Source organism: Grammomys surdaster, unplaced genomic scaffold, assembly GCF_004785775.1.
Source record: "Grammomys surdaster isolate TR1022 unplaced genomic scaffold, NIH_TR_1.0 125863, whole genome shotgun sequence".
NCBI lineage: Eukaryota > Metazoa > Chordata > Mammalia > Rodentia > Muridae > Grammomys > Grammomys surdaster.
The window spans coordinates 1,685,267-1,702,240 of NW_021620689.1; the positions used below are offsets into that span (position 1 = coordinate 1,685,267).

General features: G+C 46.0%; 1 protein-coding gene across 6 annotated transcripts in view; it reads right to left on the reverse strand.

Moving 5' to 3' along the window:
* Positions 1-1,195: 1,195 nt before the first annotated feature.
* Meaf6 (MYST/Esa1 associated factor 6) overlaps positions 1,196-16,974 on the reverse strand; it is a 26,496-nt gene continuing 10,717 nt past the window's right edge. Inside the window, exons 5-8 of one of the 6 annotated variants that reach the window (XR_003714238.1) lie at positions 10,780-10,972; positions 6,688-6,745; positions 6,049-6,082; positions 2,779-4,951 (exon numbers count right to left, since the gene is read on the reverse strand). Coding sequence is in view for 3 of the 6 variants with exons in the window: in XM_028790139.1 (XP_028645972.1) it covers positions 10,275-10,344; positions 10,780-10,972 (263 nt within the window). In the remaining 3 variants the exon portion in view is untranslated. Of the gene's footprint in view, positions 4,952-6,048; positions 6,083-6,687; positions 6,746-7,548; positions 10,345-10,779; positions 10,973-16,974 lie in introns of those variants that run through there. The other 5 variants (XR_003714235.1, XM_028790141.1, XR_003714236.1 and 2 more) reach the window with 5 other exon arrangements.

Consider the following 16,974-nt stretch of genomic DNA (forward strand, 5'->3'; position numbering starts at 1 on the left):
CGCACACACATCAACACACACACAGACACACAACACACACATACAGGCTGGAAGAATAATCAAGGAGAAAAAAATATATATAGTTGTATATACTTAACTACGAGCTGCCATTCCAAACGAATTGAGTCTGGTCATTGTTGGCAGGATGTGGGGAAAGGGAAAGGGGACCTGTACTCCACATCACCTAAGAATCAGAGCTCTTTTTTTTTTTTTTTTTTTTGGTTCTTCAAGACAGGGTTTCTCTGTGTAGCCCTGGCTGTCCTGGAACTCACTCTGTAGACCAGGCTGGCCTTGAACTCAGAAATCCGCCTGCCTCTGCCTCCCAAGTGCTGGGATTAAAGGCCTGCGCCACCACTGCCTGGCTCGAATCAGAGCTCTTGACTCAGCCGGCCTACTAATTTATCCCGAGAGCGCACTCTTCCTCAGACTGATGGAGGGCATTTCCTAGGACAGCAACACTATCAATCAGAGCGCAGGCTAAAGAAACTAGCACTGGCAGGGGAATATTAGTAAGAAGGGGGCGGCTATCTCTGTGGGATTTGGCTTGCTTTTGTTGGTTCGGGTAGCTTGAGATAGGGAAGCTCCTCCTGCCTCAGCCTCCCACTTGCTGGTTGGGATTACAGGTGTGCACGGGCAGACAGTATCAGGGAGTCGGTCCTCAAGCTTTTGTGCCGTGGATCCTAAGGATCAAACTCAAATCATGAAGCCAATGCCTTAACCACTGGGCTATCTTGCCAGCCCAAGAACTGGCTTGGGATATTTTCTAATCTAAGAAGCCACTTCAGAAATGGAGGGTGGGTGGGACAGTTGGTGGTGCCGCATGCCTTTAATCCCAGCACTTGGGAGGCAGAGGATTTCTGAGTTCGACGCCAGCCTGGTCTACAGAGTGAGTTCCAGGACAGCCAGAGCTACACAGAGAAACCCTGTCTTGGAAAAAAAAAAAAAGAAACAAAAAAATATAAATAAATAAATAAATAAATAAATAAATAGAGGGCGGAGCACAGCCACCCCCCTACCATCTCTGGAAACAGTGTTTCTGGGGGTGGAGCTGGGAGACCTCTGACCAGGGGCCCACAGTGTATTCTTGCACATCAACAATAAAAATCTGGAGTACACATACTTCCAACACATGCTATTAAACCATGACAGCAGTCACCTTTTCATAGAGAAACACAATTTCACTCTCAGCAGTTTCTTGTGGTTCAACCTAATATTTATTTATAAATTATCCACATGTACTAATGATTTAATGTTTACGTGTATTACACAACATATTCAAAGTAAAGAACTACATAGGGCTGAGGTCCCAAGTGGAAACGCATCAAAGATCTGATCTTTTCCTCCCACATCCTGAGCCTTTCCACGCCCACTCTCCCTTGGACACCCCCGCTGCCACACCCTACTTCCTTTCAGACCCACGGTACGACGGACTCCACAGAACAGTTCTCAAAATGAAACCTGTGCTTCAAATCCTGAGGCTAACCCCACAAATCCAGACCTGGAACACCCATTTTGAACACTGGGTTAGACCAGGATACCCTCCCCTCACACACTTTCATGCAAGGGCACCTGCACACACACACACACACACACACACACACAGCCCTCCTAGGCACTATTCAGACAGTCTGTGTTGAAAGGAAGTAATGTACAGGCCACTGCCTTCTACCTCCTTCTACCAGAACATCAAGTCATAGCTTCTGAATAGATCTGCAAGTGTGCAAATGCCTTGGTGATTTGGAATAAGGCTGAGGGTTGGAAAGTCCAAATAGGAGCAAAAGCCAAGCTAGAGAGTGTTTTAAAACCACAGGCCGACAGCTTACAAGCGCGGGCTCCTTAGTCCTTCCTTTATACTGCAAGTGTGGAGACGGGGGCACCACTCTCTCCACTTGCTGTGCCCCAGAACAAAGGCTCATGTTTTCAGGTGAAGACCCCACTGCCTGTTTCCTACTCTTGGAACAAAAGGTTTTCCCTGAAAGCAAACAGTACAAACTCAAGTGTGGAAAAATGGTTTAACCTGTGCAGTAACGGATGCCTTTCTCCTGGTGTCCTGAGGCTCCTGAGACATGGGACCTCACTGGGTCAAAACAGCAGCTTTGAAAGCGTAGCTCTTGGCCCCACACTGTGCTTGTCCCAATTCCTAAGGCCCCTCCTGCAGGCTCCTAACCCATGGGCTGGTCCTGCTCCCCATCTCCTCATGCACCTCAGCATGCTGGAACATGACTTTAAACAGAACGGCCCCTTCCTCAGTCCTTGGAATAGTACTCTTGACTCATGAAGCTTTGCACTAGAGTAAAGCTACTTGTCCTCCAAGTAGTGGGCAAAGAAGTTATCACAAAAGGCCAGGTTTTGTCTTACAACTACCAGAGGCCAAGGGTGAGCTCTTCCTGAGTTAGAGAGAAGCACAGAGCAACAAGCTGCAGCAGCTAGTGAGCTGCCCCCCACGCCTTTCCTTTGTCTTTCTGGAGGACAGGGGCATCTCTGGAATCAGCTGTTGCTTCTCAGCTGGCTCCAACCCAGGCCAGCTGCTAATGGCCTAGGCTGGCCTTGAACTCCTCTGCCTCCACCTCCCAAGTGCTAAGATTACAGACCTGCGCTGTCACACCTGACTCAGGAGTTGGCTAACTAACTAGTCCCTCCCACAACACGTAAGGGCCTTAGATGCCACTGCAGTGTAGGGACTGCTGGCTGCAGCGATAGGCAATCCTACCCACTGAGATAAAAATTCCTGCGTGTAAGCAAGCACTCACTCATTCCTTCCATGAACTATAAACATGGTTGATAAAGCTAGTGTCAGCGTTTATTGGAGTTGGTATTTTGTTTTTACAGTAAAGTTCCTTGTGGCCCAAACGAACCTCAAACTCCCTACGTAGCCAGGGATGACCCTTGCCTTGTGATCCTCCTGAGAACTAGGACTAAAGGCATACACCACCGTGTCCAGGATCATACGGTACTGAGGGTCAACCCCCAGGACTCTGTGCATGCTTGACAATTACTCTGTCATTGAGCTAACCACTGGTATCCTTGATGCCCTTGTTCGAAGCTACTCAGAAACAGGAAAAGTAAGTAATTTATCAAAGCCTGAGTACCACTGTCCAGTTTACAGGAAAACTAGAAGACCCAATCAACAGTTAAACTTTACAGGGTGGAGGTTGGGGATGGGGGGAGGCATAAAACAATAGCCCACAAGCCAGTCTTCTACACACACCCGGGGTCAGTTACATACACAGACATGTTATTGCATACCACACCTTCAGGGGTTGGGAGTGTACTCAGTGGTAGATCACTTGCCTAGCATGTGTGTGTGTTGGGGGGGGGGGGGCTGTGTCCAACTCTCTGCACTGTAGTAAATAAATAATACACCTTCTACTGAGCAGTTCCACTATCCCTCCAGGGCACAGTCAACTGTGGAGGTCCAGATGTTTTAGAGTCACACGCTTTCCTCAGAGTTAAGGACAAAGCAATAAACTAACGAAATGCTTCTGAGATTTTCCTTCTCAAGTAACAATCTACATAATATAAACTAATAAACTACTTCCTTAAGAACCGCTGACAAAAGACATAGCCAAAGATCAGGAAATCATCAAAGAAAAGGAGTCTGTTTAAGAACAAAATGAAAGGCTTTTGCACATCTGACAGGGTGATTCTGGTTAAGAGGCCAGCCATCTCTGCCAACAACATGACCACAAAGGCTCAAGTCTCCTACAAAGACCCAGGCATAGGAGAGGACTTGTGAATAGACCATCAGAGGACAGGCAAGACCCTGAATCTTAACCCTCATCCTGATCCAGTTCTGTATGGCTCAGTCTCTTACCACAGTGGCTTCCAGCAGCTTGGACTCTTTAGAACCTCAACACCAAGGCATACCCTAGAGTTCTGGGGTTGGGATCCCAGCATCAGCACTGGGCTGAGCTCCCCAAGTGACTGCAAAGTGCAGCCAAGGACACAAGGATGGGGCATGGAGCTCTTCGGGGAAGGACATCTGTGAGCAGTGCTGGCTCTTGTGAGGATCTCACTTTACTCAGTGGAAGCTGAGGTTCAGTAATTCTGGGCTTTTCCACTGACTTGGTGATTTTTAGAGCAATATCTAACCAGGTGAATATCAGCAAAAAGAGAAAAGATGGAAAAAGAAAATCTCCGACAGGCATGGTAGTAGTAAAATAGAGAGGAAAGAAGCTCAGGTTTAGGAGGAATGCAAGAAGTGTCAACCAGGGAAATGTCTATTTCAACGAGAGGGCTTCAGTGTGTGCTTTTCAGCTTTCTTGTTCCTCGAACATGAACTGCTCCGAATAGGCCGTCTGTCATTAAATAATCTCTACTTTCCCCTGAAGAAATCAAGAAGCCAAAGAGCCAAGTGCCCGTTTCCTTCTAAAAGCCACTTTAGTTTCAGTTATGAATATCGACACCACATGAAACAGACGATCAGATGTGTCATCGGGAAGGTACAGGCATCACAAAATGTCCCAAAAGAAAATCAGATGGTAAAAACAACAATAAAAAAACAATACGACACAAAACAAAACAAGAGAATGGCAGATATTTACAGCCTCCATCTGCTAAGGACCTTGGGGTCTACTTTTAGCGTAACACAGAATCAGAGGTGTGTGCACTTCTCGATGGAGGGGGGGGGTCACAGATGGAGCTGGTGCCAGCCAGTTTGGGGGGAGACATTCATTCTAAGAAGGGAGAAATGCACAGTTAGCCACCCGCAGGGACTGGGACCAAGGACAGGTCTTCCTGCTGTTCTAACGATGACAACAGCGAACAACCCAAAGTCTTATAGGGAGAACTTGTCACTACAGTTAGGACAGACTAGCCAGTTACAGGCACTGGGTCTCGGGGTCAGAGGCAGATGGCCACAGTCAGGCGAGGGACATTTGTCGCTGTGAGGTCAGAGGGGAAGCAGGGCTTCACAGCCTGGAAGCTTCTGCTAGCAAGTCTTCTAATAGTCCTAAAGAGAAAGAAACAAAAGTCACAACTTACCAGTAGCCTTGGTTTATCTGCATGCATACATATAGACATACATATAGACATGCATACATACATATACATACATACATACATACATACACACACACAATTGTTTTCTCACTATTAAGCAAGTATTAATACCTTGTATGTATGTATATGCATATATGAATATATATAAAATAAGATGGCTCAGTGGTTAAGAGCACTGGCTCACAACCACCTGTAAAGGGATCTGATGCCCTCTTCCAGTGTGTCTGAAGACAGCTACAGTATACTCACATACATTAAATGATTAATAAATAATTTTTAAAAATTAAAAAAAATCATAAACAACTGTGCTAGAGAATTTCTGTGTAGCTAAAAGTTCTATTTCAGTTATAATATCTTGCATTTCACATGTACAGTGACATACCTTTAGGCCACAAAGACCAGCAAAAAAAGAGCTACATGAATTAACAGAAGAACCTTCCCCCCCCCCCCAGAAAAAAAAATGTGTGATTCATTTGCTAATTGTTTTGTTGTTTTGGTTTGGTTTTTTGTTTTTTTGTTTTTGTTTTCGAGACAGGGTTTCTCTCGAAACAGCTCTGGCTGTCCTGAAACTCACTCTGTAGACCAGGCTAGCCTCAAACTCAGAAATCCGCCTGCCTCTGCCTCCCAATTGCTGGGATTAAAGGCGTGCACCACCACTGCCCGGCTTGTTTTGTTGTTTCAATACAAGTTCTTATTATGGAGCTCTGGCTGACCTGGCACTCCCTATGTAGAGCAGGCTGACCTCTAAGTCCCAGCCATCTCTGCTGACTGAGTGCTGGGATTAAAGGTGTGGGCCCCCATGTCTGTTACCAAAGTGTTGTAGTAAAGAACACCTTGGAAGCTGAAGGACCCAGATGAACATTCAGAGTCTAGAAACCTCAGTGTGGCCCTCCATTAGGGTCACTGGGAGACCTGCCAGCCACTGTGACACACATCATCAGCAAAGCCCTTGTCTAGCATGAATGAGCCCTGTGTCTGGACCACAAACGCAAAATGTTTTAAAACGAAACACTGCCAGTCTTCCTGAGTTGTCTGGCTGATACTTACAGCTCGGGGCTTTTTGTTTAACTTCAGATCAATCCTGTGGTAAGAAAAATAAAAGATATTTGCACTTTAACTTATAGAAACGAGGCAACAAGCAGCTACTGCATAGGGCACAGCTATGACAAAGGCTACTCAGTTAAGTCCAGATTCTTCATTACATTGTCATAATTTAGTCGTCTTTCTCAGATATTAAGCAAGTATTAAAAACATGAGCAGACAGGTTTGCCATAAGTAAACTGAGGTGATTCAAAAAGGAAACGTGTAGCAGTTACAAAAGCCATAATTTTTAAATAAAATCTACTGCAAAGTTAGAGAAAATGGATCAAGAGGGCATGCTCAGGTCAATGGGTTAGCTCTGTAACTACGTCACCGGCAGTCTGAGGCTCACAGTGACCGAGAGCAAAGAGACTAGGAGTTTGTGTTTCTGGATATGAAACACAAAAGAAATTACAAGAATTTCAATTTTTAAATCTTTTCAAAGCAAAATATCAAAATCTTAAGCTACTAATCTCCTTACAAAGCAAAGCCAGGAAATCAATTTAACTATGAATTAAAAGTACAGGTTATCTATTTAAAAAGAAATGAAAATGCATAAAAGTGAAGTTTACTTAATTTTGCTTAAGTTATTAAATAAAATGTTACCTCCATCACGTTTTTCTGTTTTTAAAAAAAACTTCCCAGCCTAACCTAATATACATACCTACAATTAAACAGATAAACTATGGGTTAGAGAGATCTCACAAGGGCATACCGGTGTCTATACACTAAACAACACAGCACAGACACTGATTCAAATCAGACTTACTCAAAGTCATAATCAAACATGCCAGACGGGCTGAGGGGCAGCATTGGAGAGGAAAAGAGCAACAGAAATTAATATACTAAGTGGATCCATTAGTCGATTAGCCATCCTAGCAAGATTTGTGGAAACAAAGTTGGCTTTAAGAATCTTAAGTCATTAAGTTGTCAAACATCAAAGCACCAGTCAGGGGATTCCCTTCCCTCAGTGTACACCAGAGCAGAGGGTGACTGGGGGGTGGGGGTGGGGGCTGTGATCCCATCAAGGCACTCTAGACAGCAGGAAGCCTGGTGTCAACTGCCAGAATCCGGGTTAGAACTGCCAGAGATATTTGTACTGAAAACAGAATTAGTACATTAAAAGAAAGGAGGGGGAGGGGGAGGGGAGGGAGGGAGAGGTTTAGTCATACAGCAGAAGGTACTAGAAGGTGGCATAGCATATTGTCATTAATACAAAAGGGGACAACACTTTGCACTTTGAAAACAGCAAAACATGTAACTTTCTGTTCGCGCCCATGTCCAGTGCCACCAGCTCCCGAGGCAGAGCTCCTCCCAGAAGTCATGTGCGGACCACAGGGGCCTGAGACAGTCCTGCTCTTTCACACTCTGCTTCCTGCACTGGCGATGGCAGGTCACTGTTCATTTTCTTCTTCTGTTTTTTTTATTTTGTTTTTTGTAACTGCCCCCCCCCCCCCCCCCGTCTTAACAGCCTACACTGGCCTCAAACATGCAATCTTCCTGTCTCAGCCTTCATGTACTGTGACTGCGGGTATGTGACACCTTCCCTAGTACGGCAGCTAAACATTTACATCAGTGCGGCAACTAAGGAATATCAGGATCTGCAGAGCCTCCAGCAGACCAAAGGCAACTGGGACCCATGAGCACACAGCAGAGCAGGCCACTTCTGCACTGTCATCACTGACGGGCCGTGGTCTGCACAGATCTCTAAGCTTCAGCCTGGACTATGACTCCAGCTCCTTGATGCCCTTGATACCTTTCGCCCTATAGGCAGGCAGTAAGACAATACCCCAGTGGCCGCTCTGCTGGACCTCGTCTGTGAGCGTCATGAGAGCCGAGCTTCAATGCCCTTACACAACTGTTTCATTTAGAAGCTTCCTGGGCACACACATCAGTGGACAAGCAGGACTTGTACAACGTGTTCCCTGCAAACTGACTCAACCTTCACAAATTAAAGTAGGCCGTATCTGCTGCGGGTGGAGCTCACGGTAGTTACATGCTGGTTCAACCTCCAGTGCTGTCGACAGACGCATACGTAAATAAAAGTGTACCTATTTAGCTAAACTGGGGATTGGTGGCAGGCATGGTAATCCCGGATAATCCTGGCATTCGAGAGGCCAAGGCAGAAGAAATTAGTTTGAGGCCAGCCAGGGTTCCATAATAAAACCCTGTCTTAAAAAACAGACAAGCAACAACTTACAAAAAACAAATCTTGGGTGCAATGTAATAGTAAAAATAAAATAAAAAACCTCTAAGAGTAGCCTATATTTATTTTTTTCTCTTTAAGGACAGTGGGTCTTAGCTATTTTTCTGACATGTAAAATATACAAATTCAGGAAACCTATCATTTTAACTTGACTAGCATACATGGAGCTGTGTTCCATCTCCAGTCCAGGAAGGGGGTCACTTTGGCGAGCTTCATATTCCACAAGAGGGTAAATTCAAGTACTTCCTCCTGTTTCTCCTCAACAGTGTCCATTTGCTGAAGAGCATCCTGTGAGCATGGCCTGGCTACACCAGCCTCATACTGTGAAGAAAGCACACTCTGGGTACCAGCTCACCAGTGTGCCCAGATAAATGTGCTCTGTCCTGCCCTCAAGTGGGGAAAGGTAGCAGGATCCCAACAACCTGCTACCCTAGCTTCCTGAGAAAGAAAGCAATTTGGTGCCACTGGCCTCTCTGGGGGGCAGATGAGCGCATAAGCCCAGAGAGGAGATCAGACAGAAAGGAATTCTGAATATAAAAACCCAGTCCACCTTCTGAGCAGGACTCGCCCCTTATGAGGACAGTGTCCAGCAATGGTCTTTCAAATGCTACTGAGTTTCTGGAAGGAATTCATTCCTGGGGCCTGGCTGGGTGAGGGAGGAAGGAAGAAAGAAGTGTTATGCCCATGGATATGTTCTAGAAATTTGCAAGGACAAAGTTAAACTGAAGGCTTCTCTAGCGCCCTCCCCTCTCGGCAGTCAGTAGCTGATCACATCACTGGTGCCAAAGAGGTATCCCACGCAACCAGCAGGGTCTAGAGAGAACACTGGTCCGTGATGCAGAGTCCCAGAGACTTTCAAGAATGTTCTCCCTGCTCTAGAAACTCTGAAATAGGAAAAGAATCACCAAAATGAAGACAAAGCAAATGTAATAAAATCAGCACACAAGAAAACTTAATTATCTTGCGTGTGTGTGCGCGTGCGTGTGCGTGTGATATAATATACATGTGTAGATGTGTGTGTGGAGGTCAGAGGTCGATGCTGGGTGTCTCTCCATGTAGTTTTTGAGAAAGGGTCCCATCACCTCTTTTAGCCTAGCTGGCCAGCAAGCCCCCAGGATCGAATCGTCTCCCTAATGCTGGTGTTATACACACATACAACTCACTGAGTACTGGGCTCACTGGGCTGGAAAGATGGCTCAAGGGTTAAGACCTCTGGCTGTTCTCCCAGAGGTCCTGAGTTCAAGTCCTAGCAATCATATGGTGGCTTGCAACCATCTGTAATGCGATCTGATTCCTACTTCTGGTATGCATGAAGACAGAGTACTCATAAATAAGTAAATAACTCTTTAAAAAGAAAGAGAGTATGGATCTCTGCTGTCTGTAATGGCCCCAAGCCTATCATAGTGCTCCAATAACCTACAGTCTTACCATGGGTTGGGGAGGGGTAAGTCTTGCTGTTTTTCACTACAGTTTGAGAGGTTAGCACAGTGGTTTTTGGTTTGCAGAAAAAAACATAAAGCAGTAATCCTTCATCACTATTTATTGGGAGAAAATACTATTTCTGCAATTTAAAAAAAAAAAAAACAAGAAAAGTTTAAAAGATTCAAGAATCTGTTGATGCCAAGAGACTCAAAGCAGTTAAATTTAATTCTATGGTCTTCATAGTGCCGGGTCTGTGAGGTTCACAGTGTAACACCTTAGGTACAGGAGGGGACACCCCACAGGTTTCTAAAGCAACGTAGTTCATTAGCCAATGAGAGGACAGGGAGCCAGCCCCACACAGCCCTGCAGTGTTCAGGCTTCCAAACCCAGGATGGGGGAGAACCCCTTGCTCTAGGCACTTCATTACCCTGAGTTAAGGCCCAGCAGTAGCATACAAACCCAGGCAGAGCGGCCACTAAGTCCCCTGAGACACCTGACCTCTCTGTCCACTGGTGTCATTCCCATCTCATTTCCCACTGCAAAAGTAACAGTGCTCAGAAGGTTCCTACGAAGGAATGCCCGCATTTAGGAGCTTTAAGTGTTTCCCCGTATCTGAAGGCAGCATACTCAGAGAACTACAAAATAGAAAAGTCATAACAATCAAAACCCATATTTAAAAAGCCAAAAAGACATGTCAATTCAGCTCCCGCAGGAGCAGACAGGACCCAGGGCTGAGAGAACTCTCTATCCCAGGTCAGTTTCCCAACAACCAGAGTCGTTTTTCAAGGACTCATTTCTAATTTTGTTGTTTTCCTCGTAGCAAAGGACCCCAAGCTCACGATGTCATGTGACAATGGGAGTCACAGTCCATCCCAGTGACTCCTGTTGTTCCTTCAGGGCCTCTCTACTGCCACCCACTCCTCCCTCAGAGAACACCACCCCACTTAACTTGCACCAGAAGAATTTCTGCCACCCGCAACAGGAGGGCTCTGCCCTGTCCCAGGCATCTTCATTACAACCAAGTCCCGCCCAGCAGGTGTGAGGACTCAGGGTGGGACCCTGCCACTAACCTGTGCCGGTTTTTATTCTTCCGTTTTTTGTGGCTGCTGTGATGGCTCCCTGAGGAGGCGGAAGAGGCAGCTTTCTGAGGCTTCACTCCCTGAACAGAACCGTCCAGGTCTTCGGGGTCCTCCTGCGCAGGCTCGTTTTCCTGATTGTGGAAGTCTGGAGAAGTATCGCTTTCCGTTCCACTTCCTGGCTCCCCTAGAGGAAAGAAAACAGGTCTCAAAAGCCTGATCAGTATTTCTCAAGTTCCTGTCATCCGCGAAGGTTTTCTTTTGAGCCCACAGGCCATGGAACAAAGAAGATACAGGCTGACAGAGAACCGCATTCAAAGTATCAAAGCTGGGAATCCCTGAAACCCACATGGTCGGCAACAGTGCCAGGGACAAACCTGACCGCAACCAAGAGCACCGCCTCTATGTAAGGGCCATTTCAATATGGAGCACCGAAGACAGGAAGGGTCACACCTTGGCAAGACTGATGTGTAGAGTTGGTGGGGGATGAGCTGGAGAAATGACTCTGAGATTAAGAGCAGGCACTGCTCTTGAGAGGACCCGAGTCTAATTCCCGTGTCATAAGGCTCGCCCGCTGGCATGCAGCTCCAGGAGAGCCAACACCTCTAGCCTCCTTGGGTACCTGCACACACAACCTGCCCCATCCCCTGACACATACATATGGTTTAAAAAATAAATTTTAAAAAGCAAAGGTACCCACTGGGGAGCAGAGTCTAGCCCACCCCTCAATTCCTGAGGTCTTAGATCTTTTTTTGGGAGGGGAGACAGAGATGGTCCCATGAGAACTCAGGCCGTGACCTTCCTAGGTCACAGGATACCTCTGAGCTTTTTAACCTCACTTTTTAACTTACTTCACTTTGGAATGATGTGTGTGTGCACGGGCAGGGTTATGAGAAGTGGAATACAAGTACCTGTACAGTGAGAAGACATCGGATCTCCTGGAGCTGGCATTACAGTCCATCAGACACAGGCGCCTGGACCTGACCCAGGGTCCTCTGAAGAAGTAGCAAGCGTTCTTAATGACTGCATCTCTCTAGCTCTGCCTACTTTATCTTTTTTTTTTTTCCCCAAGACAGGGTTTCTCTGTGTAGCCCTGGCTGTCCTGGAGCTCACTCTGTAGACCAGGCTGGCCTCGAACTCAGAAATCTGCCTGCCTCTGCCTCCCAAGTGCTGGGATTAAAGGCGTGCGCCATCACCGCCCGGCCTACTTTATCTTTTTAAAATTACATTTTATTTATTTGTGTGTATGTTGGGGGGGAAGGGTGCCACAATAGGGTGGTTTCAATGGACCTGTCCCCACAAGCTCAGGGCTTTGAATACCTGTTCCTAGGCATCAGAGCTGCTTGGGAGAGTGTATAACCTGCAGGAGGAAGAATGCCACTAAGGGTGGACTTAGTGAGGCATAATCTTACCCCACTTCTTGTTCACTGTCTCTTCCAAGTATGACAAAATATAATCAGCCAGCTTCCTACACAGGGAAGCCATTCTCGAACCATAAAGGAAGCCAAACTAAGCTCTCCTCCATAAGTCACTTCTGGTCATGGTCATTCCTTACAGCAATACAAAGTAAAGAATACCCACAGCAAGCAAAAGAAGGTCAGGGAACAGCTTGAGAGAATCAGCGTGCCTCTTTCACCTCTCAGGGGTCAGACTCAAGGCATGAGGGTTAACCAGAGTGTCTACCTACTAAAATACGACCTCCTGACCTTCCCGACCCCAGTCCTGAATGCTGAGATCACAGGCATGTCCCACCATGTTTTTCCCCTGCCTTTGGCAATCTTGAGTACCGAACCCAGGCAGGAAGCTAGACCACCAGCCCAGGAATGCCTGAACAAAGTAGTAGTTAATGTTCTTCAACTGACATAAATCATCAATTTTAAAACAGCACTTCAAGAGTCAGGTTGGGTGGCACTTGGGAAGGTGAAAACAGGAAACCTCAAGTTCAAGGACAGCCGGGGCTACATAAAGAGAGCTTGTGTCCAAAATCTCATCATCATCATCACCACCACCACCACTTGGATATATTTAAACAACAGAAGCATGTTCAAGAACATCTCATAAATACTGTCTTAGTGTAGGGTGGCTACAGAGTAAAGCACTCACACAGCATCAATAAGGTCCAGGGTCAATCCTTGCACCCAACAGGAAGGAAGGAGGGGAGAAGAAGCATGAGAAGGCAGGGCATCAGAGGCAGGAAGCTGCCCCCATGTCCATGACCAGCCTGGGCTACAGTGAGTTCCATGCTGGCCTGGGCCCCATCCTCCACCTTTGCCTCCCCAATGCTGGGGTCACGGCTGTGCATTACCATGTCCAGCTTCTGGAATCTGTCACTAGATAAGGGCAGGGAGAGATCCACAGTACTCAACTACTAGTGGACCCCGGTACGTTAGTATTTGCCTCTAAGGATGGTCAGAAGGGTCTGTGTCCACAGGAAGGTCGGGGTCAGTGTGCTCCTTTCTGTTTTTATGGTAGGATTTTTTTTTTTAAGTATATAGCCACCAGAAGCAGAGAAGCATAGGCAAAAACAAACAAACCAAAAAAAAAAAAAAAAAAAAAAAAAAAAAGACAGAAGGAGACTGAAACAGAAGGATTGCCACCAGGTTCAAGGACAGCCTGGTCTACATATCAAGTTCTAGGTCAGCCAGAACTACAAAGGAATACACTGTCCAAAAATAAAAAGCAGGAAGGGGGCCAAGTGACGGCTCAGCGGGTGCATTTGCATGTAAGTGCAAGGACCTAAACTTGGATTTCCAGAACCTACATAAAGCTGGACACAGAGGGCACACCTGTGACCCAGCTCCTATAGGGATTCGGGAGCCTGAGACAGAGGCGTTCCTAGAAGCCCCTGGGCCAGCATGCCTGGCTTATGTAGCACAGTGAGAGATCAACAAGAGACCGAGTCTCAGATGAAACAGAGGGAAAGACTAACATCCGAGGTTGTCCTTCAAGCTACACACAAGCACCACAATGCACACGCACGAGCATACACACACACAGACTAAAAGATAAAACAGAGGGCTAGAGAGAGAGACGGCTCAGTGGTTAAAAGCACTGACTGCTCTTCCAGAGGTCCTGAGTTCAATTTGTAGCAATCACACGGCAGCTTACAACCATCTGTCATGAGATCTGATACTCTCTTCTGGTGTGTCTGAAGACGGAGACAGGGTATTCATATAAACTAAATAAGTAGCTATATAAAAAAAAAAAAAAGGGGGGGCTGGAGAGATGGCTCAGTGGTTAAGAGCACTGACTGCACTTCCAGAGGTCCTGAGTTCAAATCCCAGCAACCACATGGTGGCTCACAACCATCTGTAATGAAATCTGAGGCCCTCTTCTGGTGTGTCTGAAGACAGATACAGTGTATTCATATATATAATAAATAAATAAATCTTTAAAAAAAAAAAAAAAAGATGAAACAGAAAAGTGTAGCACAGTAGCATATGCCTGTAATTCCAGGGCCAGGAAAACAGAGGAAGGAAGGTCAGGAGTTCAAGGCCAGCCTAAACTACATATCAAACCACATTCAAACAAACAAACAAACAAAACTTAAAAGCAGAAGGGCCTAGCATGAAGATCTAGCAGATAAAAGTGTTTCCTGTACAGGACTGAGACTGTATGGTTGAAATTACATTTCTTAGTAGGGAGACAATCAACTCCCAAAAGCTGTTCACATGCATGGAACACGTGTGACCACACTCACAACACACACTTTTCCTACACCCACACCCACACACACACACACACACAAAGAAACAGCCAGATCTCAGAAATGATGGAACTAATTTAAACACAATGCAGGAAAGCACCAGAAGAGGGAGCTCCAGAGCCATGGAGACTAGAAAAAGCACCTGATTTCATATAAAATTTACTCCAAAAACCAGGTGTTGGCACACACGTGGAATCACAGCACTCAGGAGGCTGAGGAAGGAAGACCAAGGCCAGCCTGGACTACAGAACAGAACCCTGACTTAAAACAAATGAACCAGTAGAAAGAGTGAAAGGATTTTTAAACTCACCCTCACAAAGCTACAGTAGTCATAATCAGCATGGCGCTGCAGAAATCAAGGAAACAGCTCAGTCCAGAATGAAACCTGATGCTAAGGCCAGCTCATCTCTGACAACGTTAATGAGACAACTCAGTGCAGACACAAGTTCTGTTTGTTCAAGACCAGCCTGAGCCACACAGCAAGAGCTCATCTCAGAAAGGTAAAATGGGCTGGAGAGATTGCTTGGCTCTAAAGAGCACTGGCTGCTCTTGCAGAGGAGCTGGGTTTGGTTGCCAGCACCCACATGGCGGCTCACAGCTACTCCTAACTCCAGCTCCAGGAGACTTGATGTCTAGGGTTATACATACACAGTACACACACAGACAAAACACCTATAAACACAGAATACAAACAAACAGTTAGTCTTTTTTTTTTTTTTAAGATAAAATGAGGCCAGATGTGGTGTCAAACACCTTTAATCCCAGTACTCAGGAAGTAGAGGCAGGTAGATCTCTATAAGTTTGGGGCTAGCCTGATCTATAGCCAGAATTATATTACATACTAAAATCCTGTTTCATTAAAGAAAGAAAGAAAGAAAGAAAGAAAGAAAGAAAGAAAGAAAGAAAAGAAAAGAAAAGAACATGTATTAATAATGAATTCACCTAAAAAGAAACCAGGGAGAAATTCTGATCAACTCAAATAAAATGAAATAGAATACTTAAACCAATCCAGGATCTGAAAGATGTCTGCAATTGAAACTTAAGCCACTCAGCTGGTAGTGATGGTGCACACCTTTAGTCCCAGAGGTCAGAAAGCAAGGCAGCCAGATCTCTCTGAGTTCAGTGCTAGTCTGACCTATGTAGAGGTCCAGGCCAGCCAGGTCACATAGTGAAACCCTCGTCTCAAAATAAAATAAAGTAAAATAAAAGGGAAACCTTTAAAAACCCTGAAGAAAGAAGGAAGTGGCCAGGCGGTGGTAGCGCACGCCTTTAATCCCAGCACCTGGGAGGCAGAGGCAGGCGGATTTCTGAGTTCGAGGCCAGCCTGGTCTACAGAGTGAGCTCCAGGACAGCCAGGGCTATAGAGAAACCCTGTCTCGAAAAACCAAGAAGGAAGTGGACATAAAGAATTCAGTGACTAATGTGACCATTGCCAACTGTTCAGTTCCTAGCACCCCTGTCAGGGGCTCTGCAATCACCTGTAACTCTAGCTCCAGAGGAGCCAATACCCTCTTCTGGCCTCCAGGGGCAATGTACTCACACAGACCCCCTCCCCCCATTTGCACCTCATCCCCCACCCCATGTTAGCCACATAATTATAAAATAAATATATATACATATATATCCATACACACACACACAATAAAGATACAGGCAAAGGCAAGTGCTTCCTATATAGCACAGGAAATGATCCACTAAAACTGACAAATAGCATTATAGAAAACTGAGACGCTTCTGCACAGCAAGGTAAACCCCAGAGCGAAGGACAGGCTACAGAATCAAGGGGAAAAATCTTTGCCATCTGCACGTGGACATGTGACATATGAATTAACATGCTGGGATGTTTTGCTTTTCAACGGGGAGCTGAAGGAAATGACTCAGTGGTCAGGGCCTTGCTGTGCAAGCGTGAGGAGCAGAGCTCAGACCTCCGAACCACATGACAGGTGAGACCTCCTGCACGCCCTGTGACCCCAGCTCTGCAGGTGCAGACATGTCAGTGGGGTTTACAGTTCCCAGAGAAGCAGGGAAAAGACAAGCCTTGAGTTCAGGGAAAGGCTCTGACTCAAAGAAATAGGCAAAGAATGCTAGGGTTACCCCTACTGCCCTCTGCCAGTTTCCACACGTGCACACATTTACATACATACACACACACACACACACACGCACACACACACATACACACACACACACGTTTTTCAAAATGAAAACATTACACAACAAAAACCCAAATCATATGATCAAAAGGGAGGAGGGGAGAACTAGTGAACAGTAATGGGCAGTTGTCCAAAGAAGAAATACAAACTAGCAGGGAATAGGGGAGCAGACCTTTGATTCCAGCACTAGGGAGGCAGAGGCAGGCAGTTCTCTGTGAGTTCGAGGCCAGCCTGGCCTAGTCTAGTAAAGATAGCCAGAGCTACACAGAGAAACTTTGTCTCCAAAAAAGAAAGAAAGAAAGAAAGAAAGAAAGAAAGAAAGAAAGAAAG